General features: G+C 34.6%; 2 protein-coding genes across 6 annotated transcripts; one reads left to right on the forward strand and one right to left on the reverse strand.

Moving 5' to 3' along the window:
• The first annotated feature begins 7,887 nt into the window (after positions 1 to 7,887).
• Positions 7,888 to 12,707, forward strand: LOC111883968 (uncharacterized protein At5g08430). Of its 2 annotated transcripts, none has more exons than XM_023880294.2 (10): positions 7,888 to 8,300; positions 8,598 to 8,668; positions 8,756 to 8,946; positions 9,045 to 9,948; positions 10,416 to 10,519; positions 10,654 to 10,713; positions 11,022 to 11,072; positions 11,277 to 11,347; positions 11,663 to 11,865; positions 12,153 to 12,707. In XM_023880294.2, exons 1-10 carry the CDS (start codon positions 8,200 to 8,202, stop codon positions 12,512 to 12,514), a joined length of 2,118 nt encoding a protein of 705 aa, XP_023736062.1. In that variant the 5' UTR covers positions 7,888 to 8,199; the 3' UTR covers positions 12,515 to 12,707. The 2 variants fall into 2 exon arrangements, with proteins under 2 accessions (XP_023736062.1, XP_052623238.1); XM_052767278.1 differs by lacking the exon at positions 7,888 to 8,300 and adding an exon at positions 8,386 to 8,403.
• A 1,955-nt stretch (positions 12,708 to 14,662) lies between these two features.
• Positions 14,663 to 17,386, reverse strand: LOC111883973 (uncharacterized). Of its 4 annotated transcripts, none has more exons than XM_023880301.3 (5): positions 17,230 to 17,386; positions 16,981 to 17,097; positions 15,458 to 15,532; positions 15,047 to 15,151; positions 14,663 to 14,853 (listed from the first exon to the last, which is right to left on the reverse strand). In XM_023880301.3, the coding sequence occupies exons 3-5, from the start codon at positions 15,500 to 15,502 to the stop codon at positions 14,752 to 14,754; spliced, it is 252 nt and encodes an 83-aa protein (XP_023736069.1). In that variant the 5' UTR covers positions 15,503 to 15,532; positions 16,981 to 17,097; positions 17,230 to 17,386; the 3' UTR covers positions 14,663 to 14,751. The 4 variants fall into 4 exon arrangements, with proteins under 4 accessions (XP_023736069.1, XP_042754250.1, XP_023736071.1 ...); XM_042898316.2 differs by having other exon boundaries at positions 17,240 to 17,348; XM_023880303.3 differs by lacking the exon at positions 16,981 to 17,097 and having other exon boundaries at positions 17,230 to 17,344.
• Between the last annotated feature and the right edge of the window lie 8,190 nt (positions 17,387 to 25,576).

Consider the following 25,576-nt stretch of genomic DNA (forward strand, 5'->3'; position numbering starts at 1 on the left):
GCATTCAAGCTTCACCGTCATCCATTTTCACACCTTTTAGACCCTTATGAGTTTCCAAGTAGAATGCTTTATGATTTTGTAAGCTTAGATCTAGGTTTTTATGCACCATATTTCATGTATAGGATTGATATAGTGACGGGGGTCCATAAAGTTGTCAACTTTATGGATCACCGACGTCCCTTTGATGAGATAAGTGTTGGATCTAAAGTATGGTTAGGTTTTGGGACCCTTGCATAAGATCCTAACCCATTCTTTTCTTGTTTTTCCCTAGCTTGTGTGTGGGACATGCATGCCCAAAAATCTACAATTTTTATGGTGTTCTAAGATAGAGAAAGACTTATGGAAGGTCTGAATTTAAGGGCTTAATGGATTAAGAGCTTATACCTTATTTCTGTCCAAAGTGTCGTCACGACGTAACAACTTGGGTGTCACGATGTAACAATGGAAGAAGTATAACTATTATATTTTATTAGGTCACGACATGACCAATAGATGATCACGACGTGACGACTGACTGAGTGACCTTGGAATGTTGACTTTTACCATTAACCATTGATTATTGACTTTAACTGTTGACAAAGTTTTAATTTAGGTCAAATGGAGTAATTTGAGTAGTTGATTGAGGCTTGGTCCATGTTTGTTGTATAGGTGGCATGTAGATCCGGTATTTGGAGCAGTGATCAGTTGAACTATCTTCTGTACTTTGAGGTGAGTTTTCCTCATTGTACTCGTGGGTTAAAGGCACCAATGTCAGCCCACTAGGTTATGCTATGTATCTTGGTATATAGGATGTTGTTATGTTGTAGTGACCTATTACATTGGTAGATATGTTTGATTACTTGTAATTGCTGAGTATTGTTTATCTGTTGCATATGACGACATATTGGTGGTTGGGTTGAGGCGGGAGGCCAACAAAACCTGGATGGTTGGGTTGAAGTGGTATTGCTTCATGCGGTAGACCAAAAAACCTGGGATGGTTGGGTTGAGGCGATATAACAACAAACCCTGGATGGTTGGGTTGAGGCGGTATGCCAACAAACCCTGGATGGTTGGATTGAGGTCATGGGTTAACAAACCATATATGCATGTATGGTAATTATTATTGTATTATTATGTGGAGTATTATGGGGAACTCGCTAAGCTTTGGCTTACAGTTATGGATTTAAATGTTTCAAGCGGGGGTGGAAAAGGTTTGAACGTTTACATCACCCTACAGATTTTCATGATTTGAGAGATGTTTTGATACTCTGATTTGTTATGATATTTTGGGAAACCAATGGTTGATTGTTACATGGTTTTATGAAAATGAATTCGAAAAAAAATCACTATGGTTTTTGGGATGTTACAAGTTGGTATCAGAGCCCTAGTTTGAGAGAATTAGATGAACACTCGTGTGGTTCCAGGCTCAAATTGAGGATCTGCAAAATATTTTTAAATTTTAACTCTAAAATGATAAACAAAGAGGATGCAATGTGTACAATCAGCCAGAGCCAAGGAAAGTATTCCCCAAAATACGCATACTTGTTCTTTGAATTGAGGATATGATAGAATTGCATGCTAGTTGCAGGATATGGATCTTCAGAAATTGCATGATATAATTGCTTGATTTATGACGCTTGATATCTGTCACGACTAGCAATCTTAGCTAGGGAATTCTATTCTCATGAAAACATCATATATTGTAAGGCTTATACTTTAAGTGAATATCATACCCTATGTTCAATCAACGTCGTCCATTTGAATCCAAACTCTTGAATGAATGTCAAAACCTAATACAATACATCTCATATGTTCATCTATGAGTTGAAAACCCTAGACATCCTGGCTCAAGTTCACTATGGACTAGGATTCTCTTATTGGGCCTAATGGACCAATAAATCTTCAACTTGAACTATTTTGGGCTTAAAAACCCTAATTGGGTTCTAAATGGACCCACACTCATAAAACCCAAACTTTTGGGCCATATGGGCCTAAAATAGTTCATTTTACCCTTAATGGACCTAAAATGGACTAGTTATCTCTAACGGGCCTTGTTAGGCCATAAATGAATTAATTAGCCTTAATGGACCACAAACCCATTCCTTTGTACCATCTTGGGCCGTGAACCACCTTAAGAGCCTAATGGGCCAAAGAATAATTATTGGGCCTTATAGTTTCGGACCAAGGCTACAAATGGGCCAAATTAATCCATTGCCCCTTTTTCCAAACCCAATTTCGGCCCATATGAAAAAAAGGAAAGAAACTAGGGGGTAAATGAGAGTAAGCCACCTCATTTTTGTTTAGTGGTTATCCAAGCCTATTGCACATCAAATAACAAAGCATGAACTCATGTTTCCATGCATTCTTTCTTTCCCCTTTTCCTTTTTCTCCTTGGGCGAGAATCACAAACACACACACATACACACTTCATTTGAAATCCTTTCCAACACTCTCAAGAAAACTACTCTCTTTTCCTCTCAAAATTTTCGAGAATTATAATCCTTTCAAAGAGGTTCTTCCATAAGAATCATTATCTTTGAACCATCTAAGTTCAATATCTACTCAAGAAAGTTGCTAGGATTAAAAATCTTCTTCCACTTCTTCATCAAAACTGATCCATCACCCCAAGGTGAGTTCATACCCCATATTTTCAGTTTTTACTTGGTTTTTAGGGGAGAATACAAGTCTTATGTGTAGATCTATGTGTATATGCATGATTATGTGTGTTTTCTTGAACCATTTGGTGATTTTGTGTTGTTTACTTCATAAAACTAAAAATATGCTAAGAACATTAAGTTTGTCCCTTGGATATTCATAAAAACCTTGAGAAAAATATGTGTTATCACATATAATACATGTAAACTAGTAGATCTGGTATTTATACACTTTAAATAGCAAAAATGAGTGTTGTGTTCTAAGATCTATAAATTAAACTCATAAAACAGCCCTTGACAGAAAAGTTTTGGTCCAATCTCGGAATGTTTTGACCCCCTTAATGATAATATTTTTCAAAATTGTTTTACATGCAAAACGTTCAGGTTTATAACTTTAAAATGACTACTCTCAAGTTTTCATACGATTTTTCTACAATTTTTGGCGAATTTTACAAAACTGCCTATCAGATTTGAAATAATTTCGGACCAGGCCGTGAAGGTGAGCAATTTAACACTTGTTAGAAGCCATTAAAAATTATGAGAAAAATTTTGAACAAAGTAGACAAAATTTCCAAAATTCTAGAATTTACGGATCCAAATTTTGACTTACGATGATTTTTCTACAAATTTTCCAAAACATAGGTCGGAAAAGCCCAAAACCAGAAAAATGTGTATTTCGACAAAAATCAAGCCAAAAATGACATTTTTGACAAAAATGGGTTTAAAATGTTATTTTTACCACAAACTAGTCATCAACACAAGTTTTGAACAAAATGGAGACTAAAGTGTTATTCTTACGAAAATGGGGCTTTAATTGTAAATTTTTGGCTTATTGGGCCAAGAAAGTCACTTTTACAAAAAGTGGGCTTTTATGCTATTTTAGTGAATACTTGAACCAAAACCAATGATAAACTAACAAACGGATTAATTTGATCATTTTCTAGGTTATTGGGCCTTAGTGACCCATTTTTATGTGTGATAGGTTCTGTATACTATTTACATGTTTATTGGGCCTCATTGACCCATTAACATGTGCGACGAACCTTGGATACTATTTGTGTGCTGTTTGGGCCTGTAAATACCTTACATGTGAAATGGGCCTTAGTTGTCCTTTCATATATATATATATATATATATATATATATATATATATATATATATATATATATATATATATATATATATATATATATATATATATATATATATATTTCGGGCCCATGTTATATAATTTCATTCCAATTTGGGCATTTAAATGATTTACATGTTTAGCGATGCCTTAGTGGTTCACTTACATGGTTCATTGGGCCTGGAATGAGATTATACCTTTCTTCGCGTAAATTCGATTAAGGATCCAATGAGTTTTGTCGGTTAACACCTATTAAGTGTACGATCGTAGCCTGTAGTTATAACCAGAGTCTCTTGGAGGGAGAGGTGGGATTTGTGTATAGATCTATACGTTGATGACACCCCACACCTGAGTTGTTCGCTACAGTTAGACTAACCCAGTCTAGGGTGACGAAAACCTTATAATCAAAAATCAAAACCGGCGTCCAACAACGCCAAGACAGGCGAAATTTTCATTATTTAGTATGGTTATGACGACTCACTTAGAGGAATTAACGTTATGAAGTTTACAGAAGACCATTCTCTTTTCTCTTGGATTACTCGGAAACATTCTCGTACTGATACTCAACCTTGGGGGTTGGTATGACAACTTTCTCTTTTACAGACAACATCGGGTTGTCTGGGAACATTCTCTTTACATGCTCTTTGCATTCTCTCTACATTTTCTTTACCCTTTTAGTCAAATAAACAATAACATACATGCATTAATACAAGATCTGACACAAAAACACTAAACAGATTGCAAAAAATATAGGATTTTCTGGTGGTTTTCAAAGTTATACAAATCATTTTCACAAACATGCTTATGAACTCACCAACATTTTTATGTTGACCGTTTTTCAAGATAACTTGTATTCTCAGGAAACCGTTGAAGCAGGATGAACGAAACAAACTCATGGATATTGTATTATATTTTGTTTCATCATACTCTTACTATTTTGGCATGTAATATTCAAATACAATACTCGATGTAAACAATGAATGTTGTTATATTACATGTGTGATGATGATAATGTTATGTTTCAATTATATTCACTGTAATGATATTTCAAGATGAAGTCATGCATAAGCCCCCGGACGTATCCGCCATCTCGTTCGGGGGTGTGACAATAGCTTAGGAGAATTTCTTGATATGCTATATAGAACTGACATTATTATTGAGGTTGTTTAGTGTATGCATCATAGTTGTACATAAATAAGATTTTATAACTTGAGAATGTTTGACTTAGCCTTATTTTTTGTTCCTTGTCTGGTTGTGGACTTAGGGTAGAGTCAAGTATTCGTTTGTCTATCGAATCCAATATTATGTATGATTAGCATACATGAGAGGTTGTAGGGCTAGTGGAAGTTTCATGAATGAACATGGTTCATAGTAGGTCAACTTGAGGAATGATTAGCTACTCTTGAGAAAGTAAGTATAGGATGTATGCGTATCCTAGTTTTTTGGGTTTATGGTTGGGTGGTTCGTGAAGATCCTTCTTGGAAATTATAGGTAGGTGTGGAAGGTAGTATGAGCCCGTATTACTGGAAGCATAGGAACTGTACGACCATCAAGGAAGTCATGAAACCTGAGGGTTTAGTTATCCCGTAATGATGTAATAGTATGAATTGTGACTTTTCTTATGTATTTTGGTTTGTTTTTCAGTATGTCGATCACTAGAGGTTCTAGATCAGGAGTTGGCGACCCAAAGAGGCTAGGATTGACTGATGATGAGATTCATGAGATGATCACCAATCAGGTGACCATGGCTGTTAGGGAGGCGATATTGGAGATGTTTCATTCTGTCAAGACCGCGATAACTGTGTTTTTTGATTAGATATATGTTGTTGTCATGGAGGCTGCTGCTACTGCAGCCATTGCAGTTGTTACTGCTGCAAGACTCCAGGAGAAAGGGTTGGTTCAGTATCGGGACTTCATGTTATGAAACGATTCGAAACAGGGTGTTACATGTATGGTATGGGAGCTCTACCTTTCAATCATGCTTTCCTTCCTTGTATTGAAAATAAACTGTCAAACGGTGTCATGCTGAGGAACGTATTTCAATTAATGGCTTCACTTGGAATTGGAAAGCAGAACCACATGATGCCGAACCTCTTCATGAGTTGCTACAACTGTACACAAGTATTGGGAACTTGGAGAATATCCCCAAATCAAAATTCGGATTCCATTTTAATTTGAACCCTGATGGTAGCTTCTCTATCAAGCATCTCCAAGGCTTAATAGACTCAAAACTAATTCATTACAGGGATAAAGGAATATACTGGTCAAAAATGGTACCACTCAATGTTCGTTGTTGGGTATGGCGTGCCTCTATGGGAAGAATTTCGGTGGTTTCCACTCTAAAGGCTAGGATTAAGATTAACAATTTGATTTGTCATTATGCGGAAATAATCAGGAAACAGTCGATCACCTACTCGTACAATGTGAATTCACCAAATTAGCCTAATAATCAATTTTCAAATGGATCAGGTTGACGGACATGCAGTTTAATAATGTGACGAAATTGTCGGACCACATTGCTTCATGGGGGAATTGCCCAAGGAAAAAGCAAAACTCAACTCTATCTTCTTCTGCTTCCTTTGGAACATATGGCTAGCTCGTAATGAGACAATCTTCAAGAACATAAAGAACTCGGCTGCAAAAGTTGCTGACAAAGTAATTACCCTCTCATACTTATGGTGCAAACACATAAGTGTTAAGGGGTTGCGGTTCCTGGGCGGATTGGAGCTACGCTCCTATCCCAGTTTTATAATCTTTAAAATGAGAAAATTACAAAGATAGCAAATTTCCTTAATTTCTTTGTATAAAATAGCTAAAAAAAAACCCAACACTACAAAAATAACCATCAAAATCACAGATGGATTAAGGTCATATGCGATTTCCTCATTTGATATCCGAATGTACAAGTTGGTAAAGCACATACGTGCATTATGAGTTGTATGTTCACAAATGTTTTTTTTATATTTTTTTCCTATAAATACACCTGACTAAAATTGCACATGAACTTAGTCAATCTGTGATTTCCTCTGAAGTTCATCTGCGACTTTGAGGTTTTTCGTTTTTTAACGAAAATACAAGTGTTTAAAGCACGGATAAAAAGATAAAGAGAAAATTACCCCATTTGAACTATTATGTATCCGTGCTTTATACACTCGTACTTTCATTAAAAAAACGAAAAACCCCAAAATCACAGATGGACTAAGTTCATCTGCGATTTTAGTCAGGTTTGAGGGTATTTATACCGGAAAATATAAAAAACTAAAAAAAAGGATCTGCAAACGTATAACTCATAATGCATGCTCATGCTTTACCGACTTGTATATTCGTAGATCAAATGACGAAATTGTAGATGAACTTAATCCATCTGCGATTTTGATGGTTGCTTTTGTAATGTTGGATTTTTTTGACTATTTTCTATAAAGCAATTAAGAAAATTGGCTATTTTTTTTAATTTTCTTCTTTAAAATTTAGTTTTGTATTTACTCATGTATTACTACTCTCTTTGTTTACTATCCTTAGCTCCTTGCAAAGTGTTTCTTTGCCTCTTTATATTTAATCTATTTTCTTTATAAAAAAAACTATAAATATCAAAAAAAGAAAATCTCAAATAAATTATACTTTCAATAGTCATGACTATATAATAATCAAATTAAGAAAACGTGAAAGAAATTACACTTTCAAGACAATTTTGGGAAAAAAAAATGGGCATCATTTTCTATGTTATCACCCAATCCCTATACCACTGTCCCAACAACCCCACATTTATTGTCATTTTACTATATAAAGTAGATGCCCTAAAGTAAAAAATAAGTCCTGTTAAAACTATACTTTTTTCTCTTGCAAACAAATTCAATTTATTTAAAAATATACAAAAATCCTTGATCAAATTTCAGTATTTCTATTTTATTAAAAGTATATATAGAATATCGTTAACATTGATTTCAGATTATAAGCTTTTTTTTACCAACAAAAGTTCGATTTAAAATTCTTATAAATTAATTAAATTATATACTTAATGTCATTTATTGGAAAACAAAAAAAATATTCCCTTCAAGATATATGCAAATAAGCCTTGAAATTTCGCGTACTTTTGTCAATAAATCGCACGAATTAAAACCATATAAATATCTTTCCTAAAACCCACTCACCAAAACCCTGAAAAATCTCTCTCTCTCTCTTGCTTTTCAGCAAAACTTTCGAGCTATGATCATCCGTTACTTTGACTAGTATTTTGTTTGATCATCACCGAATAACCCCAAATCACTCGATTTTCAGCTGGATTCACGTGCATTTTCTCCAAAACGTTTGTTATGGTAATCGTCTTTCACAAGTGATTGCATTCGAGTTGCGATTTTAGGGATAAAGAGAAGGGTTTTACAGAGCACTAGAGCAGGGTTTCTTCGAAAAAGATATCGGAACACACATTGCGTTGCAGACATGAAAAAGAAAGCGAATAAAGCTTACAAAAAGGAAGATTATTCGGAAGAATGGTGCTTCGTCTGCAAAGATGGTGGCGATTTAATTATTTGTGACCACAAGTGAGTTTCCGAATTCTATTTCAAGTGGGTTTCACACATTTGGTCCAAGAAAGTTAATGATTTGACAGGTTTTCGTTTACAAGAAGTTGACCCTTGTTTGGATGTATATTTTCTAAACTCAAGGGTATATCGGTCTTTTAGGTTTGATAAACAGTTGAATGCTTGAAGTCCCCAAATCAATTCTTCTAGACGATGTTGATCTGTCATCAATTTCTCCATCATAATATAATTTTAGGGATTTAGTCACCTCTTTTCTGAATGAAATTCAATAAAGGAAGTTACTTTCACTTGTTTCAGGGACTGTTTGAAGTCGTATCATCCCGAATGCGCACAATCATCTGCAAATTCCAAACGTCGATTTATATGTGGTAAGCCACTCGCATTAACTTCAATTATGCATAGATTTATAAAATAATCATATCATGCTAAAATATATGTTCGGATTCTATTTTCAGATCTGCATAAATGTGATATTTGTGATAGAACTTCCGATCTAGTCCATTGTTATTGTTGTCCAAAAGGTGTATGCAGACGTTGTATCAAATCTGCTGATTTTGTTCATGTGAAAGGGAAGAAAGGATTCTGCAATCATTGCTTGAAGCTTGCACTACTTGTAGAAGAAAAGAAGGATGTTGACTCTGATGGGGTATGAATATGATCACAAGTTTAAACCTTTTCATACAAAATTTTTAAAAACCTTTCTAAATTCTTTCTTTAAATCGATGTTTGTGGTGTGTTTTTCAGGAAACTATCGACTTCAATAATCGTAACACTTATGAGACTTTGTATAAGGAATATTGGGAGATTATTAATAATACCGAAAAGTTAACTCTTGATGTTCTAATAGCTGCAAAAGGGCAGTTAAAATCCGGAAAGAATTATGATTCAGATAAGTATGATGATCATAGTGATGACAACCAGTGTTCGGATTATGAAGAAAAAGGTGATGACATGGAATTACATGAATCAGCAAAAAAAACAAAAAGATCAAAGCCCGAATCATCATCCAAAACAAAAGGGAAGTCAAAAGCGAAAGAGAAAGAGAAAATGAAACCAAACAAGGAAGAATTCATGGGATGGGGATCAACACGTTTAATCCAGTTTCTTGAAAACATAGGGAAAGATACAACGAATGCTTTATCACAAAGGGAGCTTGAAAAGATTGTAAAGGGATATGGTAAGGAGAAAGACCTTATTCAGAAAAACAAGATAATTGAATGTGATGTATGGTTACGTTCTATTTTCAAGAGGAAAACAATCAAACTCAACCGAATTTATGATTCTTTGGAAACCCATTTGGCGGAAAATCAAGTGTCATCAGACGACGACGATGATGATGAATTAGGGTTGGATGATGATGATATGGATTGTAAGGAAGAGGAAGTGGTGGCAAGTAAAAGGAAGAAAAAGAACAATGGAGATAAGTTAATAGAGAAGGAAGAGCCAGCGGTTGATATTACATGTTTTCGTTTTGCATCTATTGTTCCTGAAAACATTAGGCTTGTGTATTTGAGAAGAAGTTTAGTGCAGAAACTTGAAAAAGAACCTGAGAGCTTTGAAAGTAAGGTAATAGGTAGTTTTGTGAGAGTTAAAGAAGATGCGAATGGTTTCTTTCTAAGGAATGCTTATCGTCTTATGCAAGTAACCGGTAGGTTTGTCCTTTTAAATACATGATATCACATATTTGTATGTATCATGCGCCCTATGCATACTTGTATGTGTGCCATTAGGCGCCATTTGTATGACTGTATGCGGCCAAGCGCCTGAAACATATGTATGCGGTCATGCATATTTGTATGTGTGTCAATCAGGCGCCTAACGCATACTTCTAGTATGTAATTAGGTGTGATAAATATTTATCACACCTGATATCTACCGGTTGATAGATATATCAACCGGTAGATCAGGCGCCTGGTGCATACATATGTGTATGTATTAAGCACCTGGTGCATCCATACTTGTATAGTTGTATGCATTAGATGCCTGATATGCAACGTATATAACATGCACATTGTGCCTGATGACAAATGCATCATATTGTGTTGTGAGTTTATTTATTGATTCTTACTTGCGTATTTATTTACAAGATTTATGTTTGCTTTAATGTATATGCAGGCGTAAAAAAATGTTTGGTTGGTGAAAGTGAGCAGACTTTTATGCTGCAATCTTTAGAAACGGATATATGCATTAATTTGCTGTCAGATGATGAGTTCACTGAGGTAAGGGAGTAGATAATTTCTCTATGTACATGATCATTTTAATATGTTATTTCTGAAAGCCATTAATAATCAACTAACAAATATAAATTGCAATCCAACTAAAATTCAACGGTTTTGGACTTTACTAATTTCAGGAGGAATGTCAAGATTTGAAAAACAAAGTGAAATCCGGCTTACTGAAAAAGCTTGAAGTGGTAAGCTTACGCATTAACTCAATCGAGTGTTGTTTTATTGTTTATCTTATTTATTTCATTACCTATGATTAATCTTTCGTAGGTCATTTACTCATGATTGAAAAAAAGAAATCTTTTAAATGTTATAATAAATAAGTATATGAAGTATGAGAGAGGGTAGTAAATGCGCTTCTAATTTACTATTGTTGCCAATAAAATAGCTAAAAGAAGTAAGGATATATATAATTAAATACTTTCGTACATGCTAAATATTATTGAGACCTACTTTCAGGAGATAAAAAATTTAACCAAATTTACTTATATGACAGGTTGAAGTTGAAGAGAAGGCTAGGAGTCTTCACAAGGACATTGTAACACATGTAAGTCTTGAAACACGCATTTTTATTTTACAATTCGCTACATAACTACTTGATAATATAAATATAATGCACCATATATTATTTCTTGTTTAATAAATGGTGCTTAATTAGGCAATACAAAGATTTCAAACATGGATTCTCCTTATTGTTTTTAGTTTATTAATGCATAATATCAACATCTAATGATGCTTGCTATAATCATAGTGGATTCCCCGAGAGCTGGCTTTATTGAAACACCGTATTGATCAAGCAAATGAAAAAGGATGGAGAAAAGAATATCCTTTTTTAGTAGTCAATAATTAATTTCTGTATATGCTCCCATTTGAATGATATATTTAAGGGCTAAATGCAAGAAATAGCAACGTGTTTCCATTTATATCTATATTTTTATAACCTCTTACTTTCATTTTTTTAATCTTGTTAGGAAATTATACTTTCAAAAATATTTGCATTTTGATGACAATGCTATAATTGAAAATGAAAGTGTGATGTTATAAATTATAATAAACATATCAATGAAAGTAGATTGTTATTTAACCCTATGTGACTATTCTACACTATTTGGTCCTTAACCTATGTGAGTATTTTACGCTGCATGAGTATTTGGAAAGAAGGCAATTCCTACAAACTCCAGAAAATCAGACAAAATTACTTGAAAAGATCCCCACTGTGATTCCAGATATTGAAGAAGCTGAACCTCTTGAAGATGATAAGAAAGATAACAAAGACTCACCAAAATCTATTCTAATACATTCATCATCTGGAAAATTTAAAGACATTGGCATTACTTCAGGTATGATAAATATTTTCTTCTCAGGTAATTTACATTTTTGGTCCCTTCACTATAGTTGTTTTTTCAATTTTGCTCCTTATTTAAAAATGACTACTTTTGGTCTATGAGTATAGCTTCTTTTTTCAATTTTTGCCCCAAATAGTCATATTAACCTGGAACACCTTAAAAAAATGTTATGAAAACCTCAAATAAACTTTTTGGGACCAACCAGAATTGCAGGTTTTGCTGTAAGAATAATCTTTTCTTTTTTGTTTTCAAAAAATTGATTTACAATTTAAATTTTGCAGAAGATAGTAAACAAGAAATGCCAGCATCTGAAAAATACGCAATGGCAGTAAAACTCCAAAAGTTTTTTGAAAACAAGCCAAAAAAACCATTTATTGTCAAAAAACCTACTCAATTGTTTGACTCAAGTGATGAAAAGTCAACCGTTGATATACGCAAGGAGGATCTTGAAGACATTAAAAGCTCACAATGGTATGTTATGAGCCCATGTGGCGATAAGGTGGGGCCCGTCTCGTTGTCAGTGCTTAAAAACTGGAGTCAAACCCGAGTTGCATTGGAGTCAAAGATTTACAACTCAAGTCAAACTGAAGACCAGGCGAAACCGTTGACCGATGTGCTTCATCTTGCTTTTGATGGAAAATAATGTTTTTAAGGATTCTTTTGAAACTTGTTATTTGGGTATTTTAGTACTCTAATTCGTATATGCAGTTTATAAGTAAGTCTATTAGTGGTTTACTATTGAAGGCCTCATAAAGGACCAGAGGTTTTGGGACATGGGTGTTTATAAGGGTTTGACTGGTTTTTTAATATGTTTAAACTAATGCTGTTTATGTTAACTGAGTGTGCTTTAAGTATAGCCTTTTGGTCTTTGGGTTCTTTCCATTATACTAAAATGGGATATGCTAAGAAAGAAAATATATAACGTATAAAAAACATTTTCGACATGTCAAAAGATCATTTTATCGTATGCATCACTAGCTTAGGAGCTATTTCTTTTTTGCAATAAGAATAAAATGGTCGTTTAGGAGTTATTTGTTTTTTGTCTGCAAATTTGTGTGATTATTTTTGTCTGCGCTGCGCAGACATAAGTCCTTGTAGAGTGTTTTTTTTGAAGTGCGCAGACTTAAAAACATCTGCACAGGCCTTCTTGGCACAGCCACAATGTTTTAAAAACCGGTTTTTTAGTTGAACAGGTATGGTTTCCGGTTTAACTGGTTCAACCGCCAAGTGAACCGGTTTTTATATTCTTCATGTTTTTTCCTATTTTTCTACACATACATATATAAATCATTAATTTGATGTTTAACCGTTCAAACATTAAAAATACATATAAAAATAAGTTGTAGATAAATCCAAATACATTAAAATAACACATAACCATAAGTTTTAGTGTTTTACATCAATCCATATACGTCAACAAGAAAATAAAGTTTAATACCGAAACTAAATATGGTTTTGGATAAAAACATATCAAAAAACTTTATAACATCTACCAAATATTTTTATTTTGAGAACTAAATAGATAGAAAAAAAATCACCAACGTTTATTATGTAAATATTTATTTTTCATGTTTTTTTATTAACCGATTTATTTAGACCGGTTCAACCGGGTTTTTCTAAAAGCCGACCGGTATAATCTGGTTTAGAAATCAATGTAAAACCGGTGATAGTTAAACCGCTCCCTTCCCGATTCCCGGTTCAACCGGTTTGACTGACCGATTCAAACCGGTTTTTAAAACATTGCAAAGACATTGACTGGTGTCTAGTCTTCACAACTTATTATGTTCCCTCCAAATCTTTTTATATTTTCAATTCTCTAATCTATACAAATTTAATACGATACACTTATTTCAAAGAACCAAACATGTCTTTTTTCCCTTTTAATTTTATGTGAATAAGTTCATTTAAAGTAATATTTTATAACCGTCGTTGATTTAATAATCTTATTTAATATAAAAACATCATAAATATGCATCATCGTAATTAGTCATAACAATGTAATTTGTTTTTTAAATTATTATAACAATATGTGGAAAATTTACCAAGTAATATAGAGATGTTATATTTTTATTTATGTTTTTATTAATATATTTAAAATAAATTTTTTTATTTTTAATTTTATACTGTTTATTTTAATTGAATAGAAAATCATGATGAAAGATATAAAAATCAAAACATATCTCTCTACAAATGTGTTCATCAAAATTAGTTGTTTGTATATGATTGTTTTAAAAAATAGTTTGAGAACTTTTGAAATGCATAAAATTACTAAAACAACATTTGTATAGATATTAAAATTAAAATATAATAATGAAAAGACAAATTGACTAAATTATAATTTTAAAATTTCTATATATTCTACAATTATTTTAATTTGTTTAGAGGCTGGTTTGGTATTATTTTTATGTATAGTGATATAGAAATATTGGTTCCTCATACTGATTTTATTTTATATAAAAGAAACAATCTTTTAGTGTTGAAAAACTATTTTAAGTTTGTAAAATCAGTTTATTTAAATTTTAAGTTTATCGTTAAAATAACAGAGTTCTTATTACAGATTGCAAATGTTTGATTCACTTGTTCTGTTGCAGAGGATTGCAGATATGATTTGCAGACTACATACGTTTTGGCTTCGAAAACACAAAGAGCACCTTAGTCTCCTTAAAACGGTTGGTTTATTTATTTTATTTAGAAAAGAAACATATACCTTATGCTGTTATTACATTCTCACAAAATCCATAGAAACAAGCTACAAATTCTAGTTATATATGATTTGCAACATCTCAAAAAATATATGAAAATCAATTTTGTTATTTAATGAATTGTATTTGTATCATTCCATGCTCCACTTTTGAAAAATTTATCTAGGGTTTTATCTTATTACATGATGTTCTCAGTTCCAGCAGCTTCTTTCCTATAAGCTTGTAGCCTCTCTTTCAGTTTCTTACTCTCTTCAAAATTTGCCTTCCTCTTCACAGCTTTCTGTCACCATGAAAACAAAAGAAATGAGAAACAAATACACAGCTTACACCAGATTACGACATGTCCTCATTTTAACAAAGTTTTGAGTTTGTTTTAACTGATTTTCCCATGTTTGTAAGGTTGTTGATTTCAAGTATTAAAAAAAGGAAAAAGAAAAAAATAAGATAACACCGAGTTATTAAAGAAAGCTTACTTCCTGTCTGAAACACTTGTCGAGCTTTATCTTGAGATCTGTGCACTCACCAAAGAATTTTGCATAAGGGTGGTCCAGGTGGCACTTCTGAAACTGTTCAATTATCTACACAAGACCAATGCCATTTAACATTTAACATAATCAATAAATGTATGAACAATAAATATGAGCAAAATGACTTAATAGGTTAAGCCAAAAAATTTGGCCCCACCTCTCAACTCCTCTGAGACATTATATTGAATATTGTGAACTTTGTCTTTCGGAATATAAAGATAATGTCTCGATATTCATAAATCACTCGATTGTCTTAACTTTGAGTAAGAGCTATGGAATTTAAATTAAGATCTAATGCGTAATAATGCTTTTATTATGGTTATATGATTGTTTAACATAGAAGAACAGAAAACTTACTTCAGCACACATTGGGTGCCTATGTAACGTCAAAGGAGGGTGCATTTTGTGTCTTCCAAACAAATATTCTGAAAACTGCACAAAATAAAACATTTCATGAATTTAATTTCATATTATCATAAAATATATAAGTTTCGATCAATTTTTATTTTCTAATAACCTACCATTAAAATTGATAAGTTCATATAGGATGTTTAGCCACTTTAATTACCACAGCAGATCAACAAAAAAAAGTTTAGCAACTCGAATTATGTTCTCAGTAGCATAATAGCTCAAATGATGAAACAACTATAGATACAGCATCAAACTTTCAGAAAATCGACATACACACAGTGTGATTGAAATATTTAAAAAAAAACAAAAATTATCAGACAAACAAAGTACTCAATCATCAAGAAAATACTCAATCAGTCTTCATACAAAAGAAAGCTACATATACTTCTGAAATCACATATTTTATGCTCATATATAGAGCCAGAAAAAATTGAATCAAAATCCATTTGATTCAAAATCAAATTCTTTTTCTACCAAATGAACTCATACGTCTAACAACACCTAAACCCTTGGTTGTTCATCATTGCCGTTTTATTCCTAATATTACCAGCATATGAAATAAATAAATAAAAAAAACCTAGATCAAATATGACGAAAAGTACAAGAACCCAGATGGGGATTGAAGCAAAAAAGGTAAATTAAGTACCTTTATAACGTGGAAAATAAACCCTAATTTCTTGGAAGAAGTAAAGTGCGATTTGGTATAACGGTTGTTCTTTGAGAAGGAAACAAGAGCAGATCCTGAAAATGAAAGCTATCTATCGTGGTGGTGTTCAACTCTAAAGAGAAAGGAAGACTATGGTGGAGGCGTCGAGGTTCAAGGAAGAAAATCGCCGGCGCTTGCGGTTGTTAATGAGAGGAGATCAACGGAGGCAAGGAGGAGGACGGCGGTGGGAGACGTCGAGGTTGAAGGCAGCGACGGTAGTGGACTGGAGAAGCAAGGAGAAGAAAAAAAATGGGAGCTTGTAATGGTTGTGATGCGAGAATGCGATGGAAGGGTATTTGGGTAAAAGGGCAATGTTATCAAAATTTCCATTCAGAGTCGTTCAGACTTACCCTCGTATCTTGACCAGATGATCCCCACTCCATTAAGAGGTGCGAAAAAATGGTGAACCAAAGGCTCCTAATCAGACCGATTCAGAACCTCCTCTTAATCCAGTAATCCATCAAACAGATTAAAATTTCCAGATACTTATGTGAAGATCTTATAGAGGGTGTGTGGAGAGGAACCTAATCTACCGCAGAAACCTAATAATTTAATCGTGTTTGGACTTAGAGTACATATATCCTTTGAATTAAATCCTCCAAGCTCCATATAGCAAAGCATTAAAAAATTCAACTGATTGGAAGCATATATAAAAACAGAGAGGGAGATGAGATCTTGCCTCAAATGGGATCCGGAAGTAGCAGGAGGATTTAGCAAAAGAATAAAAAAAAACTTGCAAACTGAATCGGCCGCAGTGATTTACCTGGAGTGAGGGACCAGTAGGCTGACGAGGCGGAGGTGCCGATCAGCAAGGGCAGACGACGGACGGCGGAGTCTAAATCAGATTGAGTATTTTCTCAAAGAAGTAAAGCGCTCCTGCCTAAAATAACAGAAATGTAGAACTTAAGTAAAACCCGTCATCAGGTTCATCACAATTCAACTCATAGAACCCTAATTTTATAGAGAACAACCAAATAGATGAAGAAACAGTATACAGGGGAAGAAAAGGAACCTTAACGGACCAACAATGAAAGATGAAGCTGATTAGACTGTTGAGCGAAATAATCAAACGAGCATACGTATCCTACTCGAGTGCCATTCAGAACTGGTGTATGTGTACATGGACTTAGAGATGCACAGCTAAACAAGATTCAGTCAGTCCAGGTTGATAGTTGATGTCTGCTGTCCGGGAAAAGTTTTCCGGACCGGAAACAAACATGTTGTTTGACTGTACATCTGATTGACTCTGCTAAATGATGAAAAAAAGTATTAATTCAATAAAAATAAATTTTAAAAAAGTTATTTAAAAAAAATAATAATTTAATAAAGAAAGAAAGAGGCGGAGTTTGGTGTATAATTGTCTTTCTAGCCCATTCAGCCAGAAAGACATGATTTTGGGGTTTTTTGGGAAAAACATATCTTACCGGAAAATACCCTTTCTTTTGTACAAATCAAACCGTCTTTCCAGTCTATTCAGCCAGAAAGATCTGTTTGGACCTGAAAAGATGCGTATCAAACGGGGCCTCACTTTTTGGATCCTATACAATCCTAAACCGAATTATGTGGAAACTGGTTTTGACCAAAACGGATCTGATTTAATCCGGTGACTGGATTCAACCTGGTTTAGCGTTTTGGACTATCGGATTTACCCATGGATCGAAAAACGGTTTCTCGTTAAAATTTATTTTTTTCTTAACCGTTAAATAATGTGGATGTCTTTAATGGTTCACACTAAAAACCCTAGAACCCTTAGGATTGAAATACAAGATGTCTCTAATGGTTCACACCAAAAACCCTAGAACCCTTAATTGAAATACATGGGAGAGAGGAAGGGAGAAAAACAAACTTCCCTATGTGTGTATGTAGGGATTGATTTCTGCTAGGGATATGGGGTATCTTTATAGCGACTAGAAACCATGATTTGAATATTAAAATAGTAGTATTTTAATCTACTTCAAATATGTTTCCTTATTAGCTACAGAAGGTTTCAAGAACCTTTACGGTTCCTTGTCAAAACCGTCCGAGGCATGGAGGTTTTAGAACTGCATCATTTGCTCAACTTTTGAACAATTATAATTCAACTTGTGTACCTTCAATTAATTATAATTAATTTCCAATTAGTTCCGATTAATTATTAATTAAATATTAACTATTTCTAATTAATATATTAATCATATAATATATTATCAAAATATATATCTCTCTCTTAATATCAATTCTAGCTATTTCTTACCTAAAAATGAGACTATGAATCGATGAAGATCTCAGACACATTGTACAACAATAATAACGTTGGAGAATCTGCTTTCAGCTATGGTACCAACTTAACAAAATATAAACTTAAATTTTCAATGTTAATACTTTTACGGAGGAAATATGTAACATTCCAAAATTAATAACCAAAAATTTCATTTTTAATTAAGTAATTTATAAAAACGATATTCTGAAAACATCGACAATGTCATCCCATATCATAATCAAAACCAATATGTCAAATATCCCAAAACATGTCATAGAAAATTAATATTAGAGTACAACTCCCAAAGATCTCATGTGCGAAAAAACCATAGTGTGATGCGTTGCGATCATGCTGACTCCTTTCCTTTCGAAGAAGAAGTACCTGAAACCAAAATTGAAAACTGTAAGCACGATGCTTAGTGATTTCCCTCATCATACCACATACCATACAACAAATACACTGCCAATCATATCTGGATGTTGGCCTCCCCTTCGTTCTGTTTCAACTGGATACTGTCGAGCATATCTGGGTGCTGGCCTCCCCTTCGGTCTATTCCAACCAGATACTGTCAAGCATATCTGGGTGTTGGCCTCTCCTTCGGTCTATTTCAACCGGATACTGTCGAGCATATTTGGGTGCTATCATCCCCTTCGGTCTATTCCATCCGGATACTGTCGAGCATATATGGGTGTGGGCCTTCCCTTCGGTCTATTTCAACCGGATACTGGGTCTATCCCACCGCTACCATTACCACATAATAACATAACAAATAAGCACATAAATCATAACAGATAGTGGCATACCAGACAATTATCACAAACACAATCATCTCTACTATAAACCATTACTAGTGGGCCGGCATTGGTGCCTTCGACCCATTCATATAGGGAATGTAACTCACCTCGATCCGCTGCAATCTGATAACACTCGGCTGCTAAACTGGAAATCCCACACTAACAACAAATAAATCCCAATTAATAATCATGCCATAACCCGTTAATCGCGACCTCAACTCATAAGTCCCGACTCCTAGGGTAAAAGTCCATTTTACCCTTTCCTTAATGGGTCCAACTTAGGGGTGACAATTTATGATACAACACGACAAAAATACACGACACGAAACGAAATTGGGACGAAATTGAAATTTGAATTCGTGTCGTGTTCGTGTTGACTATAAAAAACACGATGTCGTGTCGTGTTGTGTCCGTGTTCAAAATTCGACACGAAATTAACACGATTTAGCAGTTTTTTATCGTGTTTGTCATGTTATATTTGATACAATATTCATTAAATAAACTAGTTTTTAGTATATGTTATATTTGTCGTGTCGTGTCGTGTTTGTCGTTTTTTAATTCGTTCGTTTTCGTGTTAGTTAAAAAAACACGACATCGTGTCGTGTTGTGTTCGTGTTACATAAAACTTTGTCGTGTTGTGTCGTGTCAGATAGAAACACGAAACGATAGCACGATTTGCCACCTCTAACCCAAACTTAGCCCAAGGCCCACTAAAGGCCTAACAACACAACTCGAGGCCCAAACCAAACCTAAGGCCCATACAAAGTCCTGAGACCCAACCACAACCCAAACAGATAATTCATTGCCCAAATAAACAAGCCCGAACCCCAAGACAAGTCCATGACCAAAAGTCCATAAAACCCACTGATGAACCGAACGTGCTCCCTGGTGGAGCGTAGGGCGTTCGTTGCCAGACCACTGATCGAGACCCTTTGCCTGAACGCGTCGCATTCCCGAGATGAACGCACGGCGTTCCTAGCCATTGTCCAAAATTACCCTAAACGTCTTAATACCTTAAGTCCAACGTTCAAATCCTCAAAATAGTTTCATATCAGTGACTTAATCCATAAAGTTGTCAACTTGGAACCTTTGCATGGTCCGAAAGGACCCAATCATTATTTTAAGCCTTCTAACTCCATAAAGAGGCCAAGACGCAAGCTTTTACCCATGGGCGTCTCAACCTGTTTGTGGGCTCTAAGCGAACCAAAAATTTGGCGCACTTTGGCCTTTACTGTACCTAACGTTATAAACTTTCATTTTATCCGGACTTGAGACCAACAAACATAATCTTCAGAAAGATTAACCAAAATAAATTCCAAGATATGATTTTTTTTTTTGAAACGACAAATCTAACGTACCCCTAAACTACACCTTAAGTCCACATATGTCCACGACGGGACTTAAACCCTCAACCTCAGGAAGGGAGGACAACACCAGATACTGCTGAGCTATAAACCCTTTGGTTCCAAGATATGATTTAACATAACCAAATCATTAATACGTCTAAAAAGATGCAATTTATCATCAACCATTCATCTTGATTTAACGTATTTCTCATACACCAAGAGTAACCATTCTTTTTGTTGAATATTTAAATGTACAAAATTAGGCACTAGATCAACACAAAGCAGCTAGTTCATTTTAAATATAATAAAATTTAGATACGTGTTTTCATCTACTTGGAGGACATTATGATCCAAATATAATATATATTCAGTTATTAGTTATATGTTACAAATATCATTTATTGGCATCTTTGTAAATAACTATGAATTTTTTTTATAGCATTTTGAATCCCTTTTGCCATGTTACACCTGGTTCGACAATCTTCACATTACATACTCACACTAGTACATGAGAACTGTTTCAGTAGTATTAAGATGTGGATATATATATTGATAAGAACTAGTCCTCTCTTAGAAAAAATTAAATTTTTGATAACTAAACTATATATAAGAGTTGTTTCAGTAGCAGACTTTTGGGATGAAACTGTAGTGCCAATATATGTTTTAAGTTTGTAACGTTAAGTTTTATAATGGGAGAGAAGCATTACTTAATTGTATTTTGGCTTATCACTCTCCCTACATAGAGTACCATTAAAGTTTAATTTAAACAACTTCATATCATTTTTTTCATTATCTAGTATTCCAAGAGAGTGATCATTGCACATTTCTAGCCTAGTGTAGATACAAAAGTTCTTGCCTGTTGGTGTAAATACTAACTACAACTTTTTTTGTCAATATTCCTACCATCTTCTTGCATACCTTAAAAAGAAAGTCTATTGAGTATTGAATGAATTTTTAAAGGCAATTAACAGACGCCTTGAAGTCACACTAACTAATCTACAAAATACATGGAATTTTAAAATCCAAAGGCACCATATATAGAGCAGTAAAAAGATATCAGAAAAAAATATGTAGAGACAAAATTATTGATTATTTGATTAACAATGCCAATCACCATGACTAGAAGATAATGGAAAACTCAAAAACTGGAAAAATGAAAACACACATCGTTTCAATTAAGCTTGAGACGCCGCCCTTGATTTGAACAATCGAGAGATGAAAGAATAAAAGAAGGAAGAAAAATAGAAGGTTGCGTTGTTTTTTCGAAATCAAATCGTCGTTGTTTTGTGGAATTGTTGATTGTGGCATGTGTTTTCTATACCGGAAATCTAGCATTGGGGCCCTTTGGAATTGGAGGCCCTAATCCCTTGCTTAGTTTGGCACAAGGTAAGGTCGGACCTGCTTTTACCTTAAGACCTTAGTCCAAACTTCCAGATCTAATTCAAATGGACTTCTCAAGTCATAAAGTTTCCAACTTTATGACTTAGCATAACTCAATGAGACCCAAATCAAAACCCTAAGTCCCCAAACTTCATCAAATAACTACCAAATCATGCATGGAAGGTCTACACCCATTAAGATCCAAACTTTATGACTCCATAATCTCAACAAGGACCAAATATGAAGCTCAAAGGTTCTGGAGTAACTTCTACTCACAAAAATCACCTCAAAAGGACCAAAACTATAACAAAATACCACTTAGCTAGATCTACATGAAAGAGTTGTTAAGGTTGAGACTTTATACCTCTAGAAGATAGATATAGGTGCACAAAGCCTGGATCCAAAAGCTCCAACTCAAGCAATGACTCTTTAAGAAGTTCCTTCTTCCTCCTCAAGCACCAAAATACCCATAAATAACTTTAATGCTCAGCATTACTCAAATAGAGCCTAGGGTTTCGTTCTTAGGATTAGAGAGGATGGAGGCTGAAGAATGGAAGAGGTTTGGGTCCATAATGATGCTTAGAAAGGGACCAAACCCTAAAAACGATCTTTTGAATCTACCCAAAAAACGCACTACGTTCCTTCCCAGACTCGCGACCATTTTCCTTAAATGCCATGCGTTCCCATCGGGTACGCCCCGCGTACCTGGTTCGGCCTAAAACCCTTCTAACTTTAAATGGTCATAAATTTTGCGTCCTTTATCCATTTTTGGCGTTCTTTATATCCACGAAAAGGTAACGAGAAGCCCTACACTTTTATCAACTTTATTTAGCCTGAAAACCAATCGAACTTTAATCTAAAATTCAAAAAAGGCCCGAACCAACGCCTTTACTGATACCCTTGTGCTCCAAAACACAAACCAAATACCCGGATCATCCAAAATACATTATCCACATACAAATGAGCCTAAACTCAATTCTTCAAGGGTTCTATGTCTGCTAATACCCACTCCTTGCTCACCACCCTGCAATTGGAACGATTTGAAACAGGGTGTTACAAAATATCTCACTACAAACACACTTACAATACTCAAACATGTGAATTCTAAGATTTAGTACAAACAAACTCACAAATTACGAAAAACAAACCTTAAAGAAGGAAAAACCTATAATTTGGATACAAACAGAGAGAAAATAAGAGATATCACTTGTGTGTGTATGTGTGAAAAATATATGTTATGAGAAATAACATTGATATGAACATATTTATTATACCACCCTGTTTTGGATCATTTTATGATTTAGGACTCGTAGGCCGTAAATCGATTATCTGAAGAATTTGGGGCTTTGAGAAAGTAAAGTTTAGGCCTTATTGAATGCTAACAAGTTTGATTATGAGACCTAAGCCCTTTAATCGGGAGTGGGAACCAAGGGTGAACTGGGGAATGATAGGTATCAGATTGCTTGCAAGGGTTATGATTTTGAATTCGACTTGTTTTAAGCCAAATTTAACAAGATAGGGTTGTAAAGCTCTTCAAGACCTTTTTGTGGGTATAGAAAAATGCCAGAATCGGAGTTGGAAGAAGTTATGGTCATTTGAAGTTTAGATGGGAATGAGAAATTAGCAGTACGCTGGGCGTACATGGGAAGTACGCATGGTGTACTTCATTAAATGAAACACGAGACTTTACCCATTATGTTGGGCGTAATTATACAGGGTGCAAACCCTAATTTTTAGGGTTTAAGACTTATTTAAGCAACTTAACTTCTGGAAAATCTCTCCAAACTCATCCTCCAGCTCTCCAAAGCATCATCTCAAAATCCTAGCCCCATTTGTGAAGATTTTGAGCCTCTTGAGTGTTTATGGTTATTTTTGGTACATCTTGAAGAAGAAGAAGTCCACCATTGAAGCTTGGTGAAGCTCAAGCTCTTGGATCTTGAACTCATTTGTCATTACTCAACCTTAGAAGGTATAAAGCTTGAATCTTTATCACTCATTTCACTAGAACTACAATTAGCTCATGTTTTGGTCCCATTACTTGCATCTTGTGAGTAGAAGTTACTCTAGAACCTTTTAGCATCATTTTTGGTCATCTTGAGGTTATTAAGTCATAAAAATCAGATCTTGGGGGTTGTAGTTCACCCATGCATGAGTTTGTTGACCTTTTTATGAAGTTATGGACTTAGGGCTTGGTTTTGGGCTCCATTAAGCCATGCAAAAGCTTAAACTTGTCAACTTTTTCAATTAAGACCTTTTTAGAAGTTCGATCTGAGTTTTGGACGAATTTTATTAAAGGATTAAGCACTCAAAAGTGGAGATTGGACATCAGTGAGTTACGCGGGGCATACCATCTTGGTATGCAACACATAATGGGATTGCCCCGAATTCCTTTTCTGTTGAGGCTGTGTGCACGGGGCGTAATTAGTGGGGTACACATGACGTACTCACCAGAAAGCCTTTTGGGGCATTTTGGTATAGGCCATGGTTAGATGGCTCAAGTAAAGGAATGGTAAAATAGTCTTCTACCCCTTAGCATGATGGAATATGATTGGACCTTGGATTATGGGTGATTACGCTAAATATTGATTACGATGGTTTTGGTTATGTTTAGTGTGAAGAGCCCTATAGCAGCAGTGCATGTGTGTTTCGGTTATCTTCATATTGAGGTGAGTCTCTTCACTGTACTCATGGATCGAAGGCACCAATATCGTCCCATTGGATTATATTTGTAGGATGATGGTTGTCTTTGTGACACTTGTTGATATGCTTGTATGTGCTTGTTGTCTTTATGAATCATGTGTATATGTCTATATGCTTATGTATGTGGAGTAAAACAGACCCGAGGGTTGATATGAACCCGACAAATTGACAAGCTGTTATATAGAGTCATTATGGACTCAGGGTTGATACAGAATAGGGGGTTGATACAGACCCAACATAACTACAAGTTGTTACATAAAGTCATTATGGACTTAGGGTTGATACAGACCCGACATAGCCACACGTTATTATATTTGTGTACATGTTATATGTGGTAGTTTGGGGAACTCATTAATTTTGTGCTTACAGTTTTATGGTTATTGTTTTCAGGTACTTCTAGTTCGAAAGGGAATGGGTCGGCGTGACTGCATAACATCCCCCAGAGTTTTGTTGTGTAGTAGCTGTTTATGACTTTTTCTCTGATGTTTAAATACAAATTTTCACCTTGAATGATTTTGGGAATGAATTGTTGTATGGATTAATGTTTAAAAAATGAAAATTTTTCCATGGATTTTTGGAACGTTTCAAGTTGGTATTAGAGCCTTGGTTTGAGGGATTCGGGCACACTCTCGGGTGTGATTGAACCCAAACTGAGGAATTGGTAATCTTCTAAAAGAAACAAATTTCTAAAAAGATCTTGTAAAGGAAAAAGGGGATGTGATGTGTGCAATCAACCGAGCTCAAGTAATGGATTTCTAGAATACCCATACATGTTGATATGCTATATGATATGAATGCTTGGATGCTAGAATAAGGCTAAGGATACCTTTAGGAATTACATGATAGATTGGCCTGATATGTGATGCCTTGTAGCCTAGAAGGGTTGGATGTTATGCAAGA

Source organism: Lactuca sativa, chromosome 9 (genome assembly GCF_002870075.4).
Source record: "Lactuca sativa cultivar Salinas chromosome 9, Lsat_Salinas_v11, whole genome shotgun sequence".
Classification (NCBI taxonomy): Eukaryota; Viridiplantae; Streptophyta; class Magnoliopsida; order Asterales; family Asteraceae; genus Lactuca; species Lactuca sativa.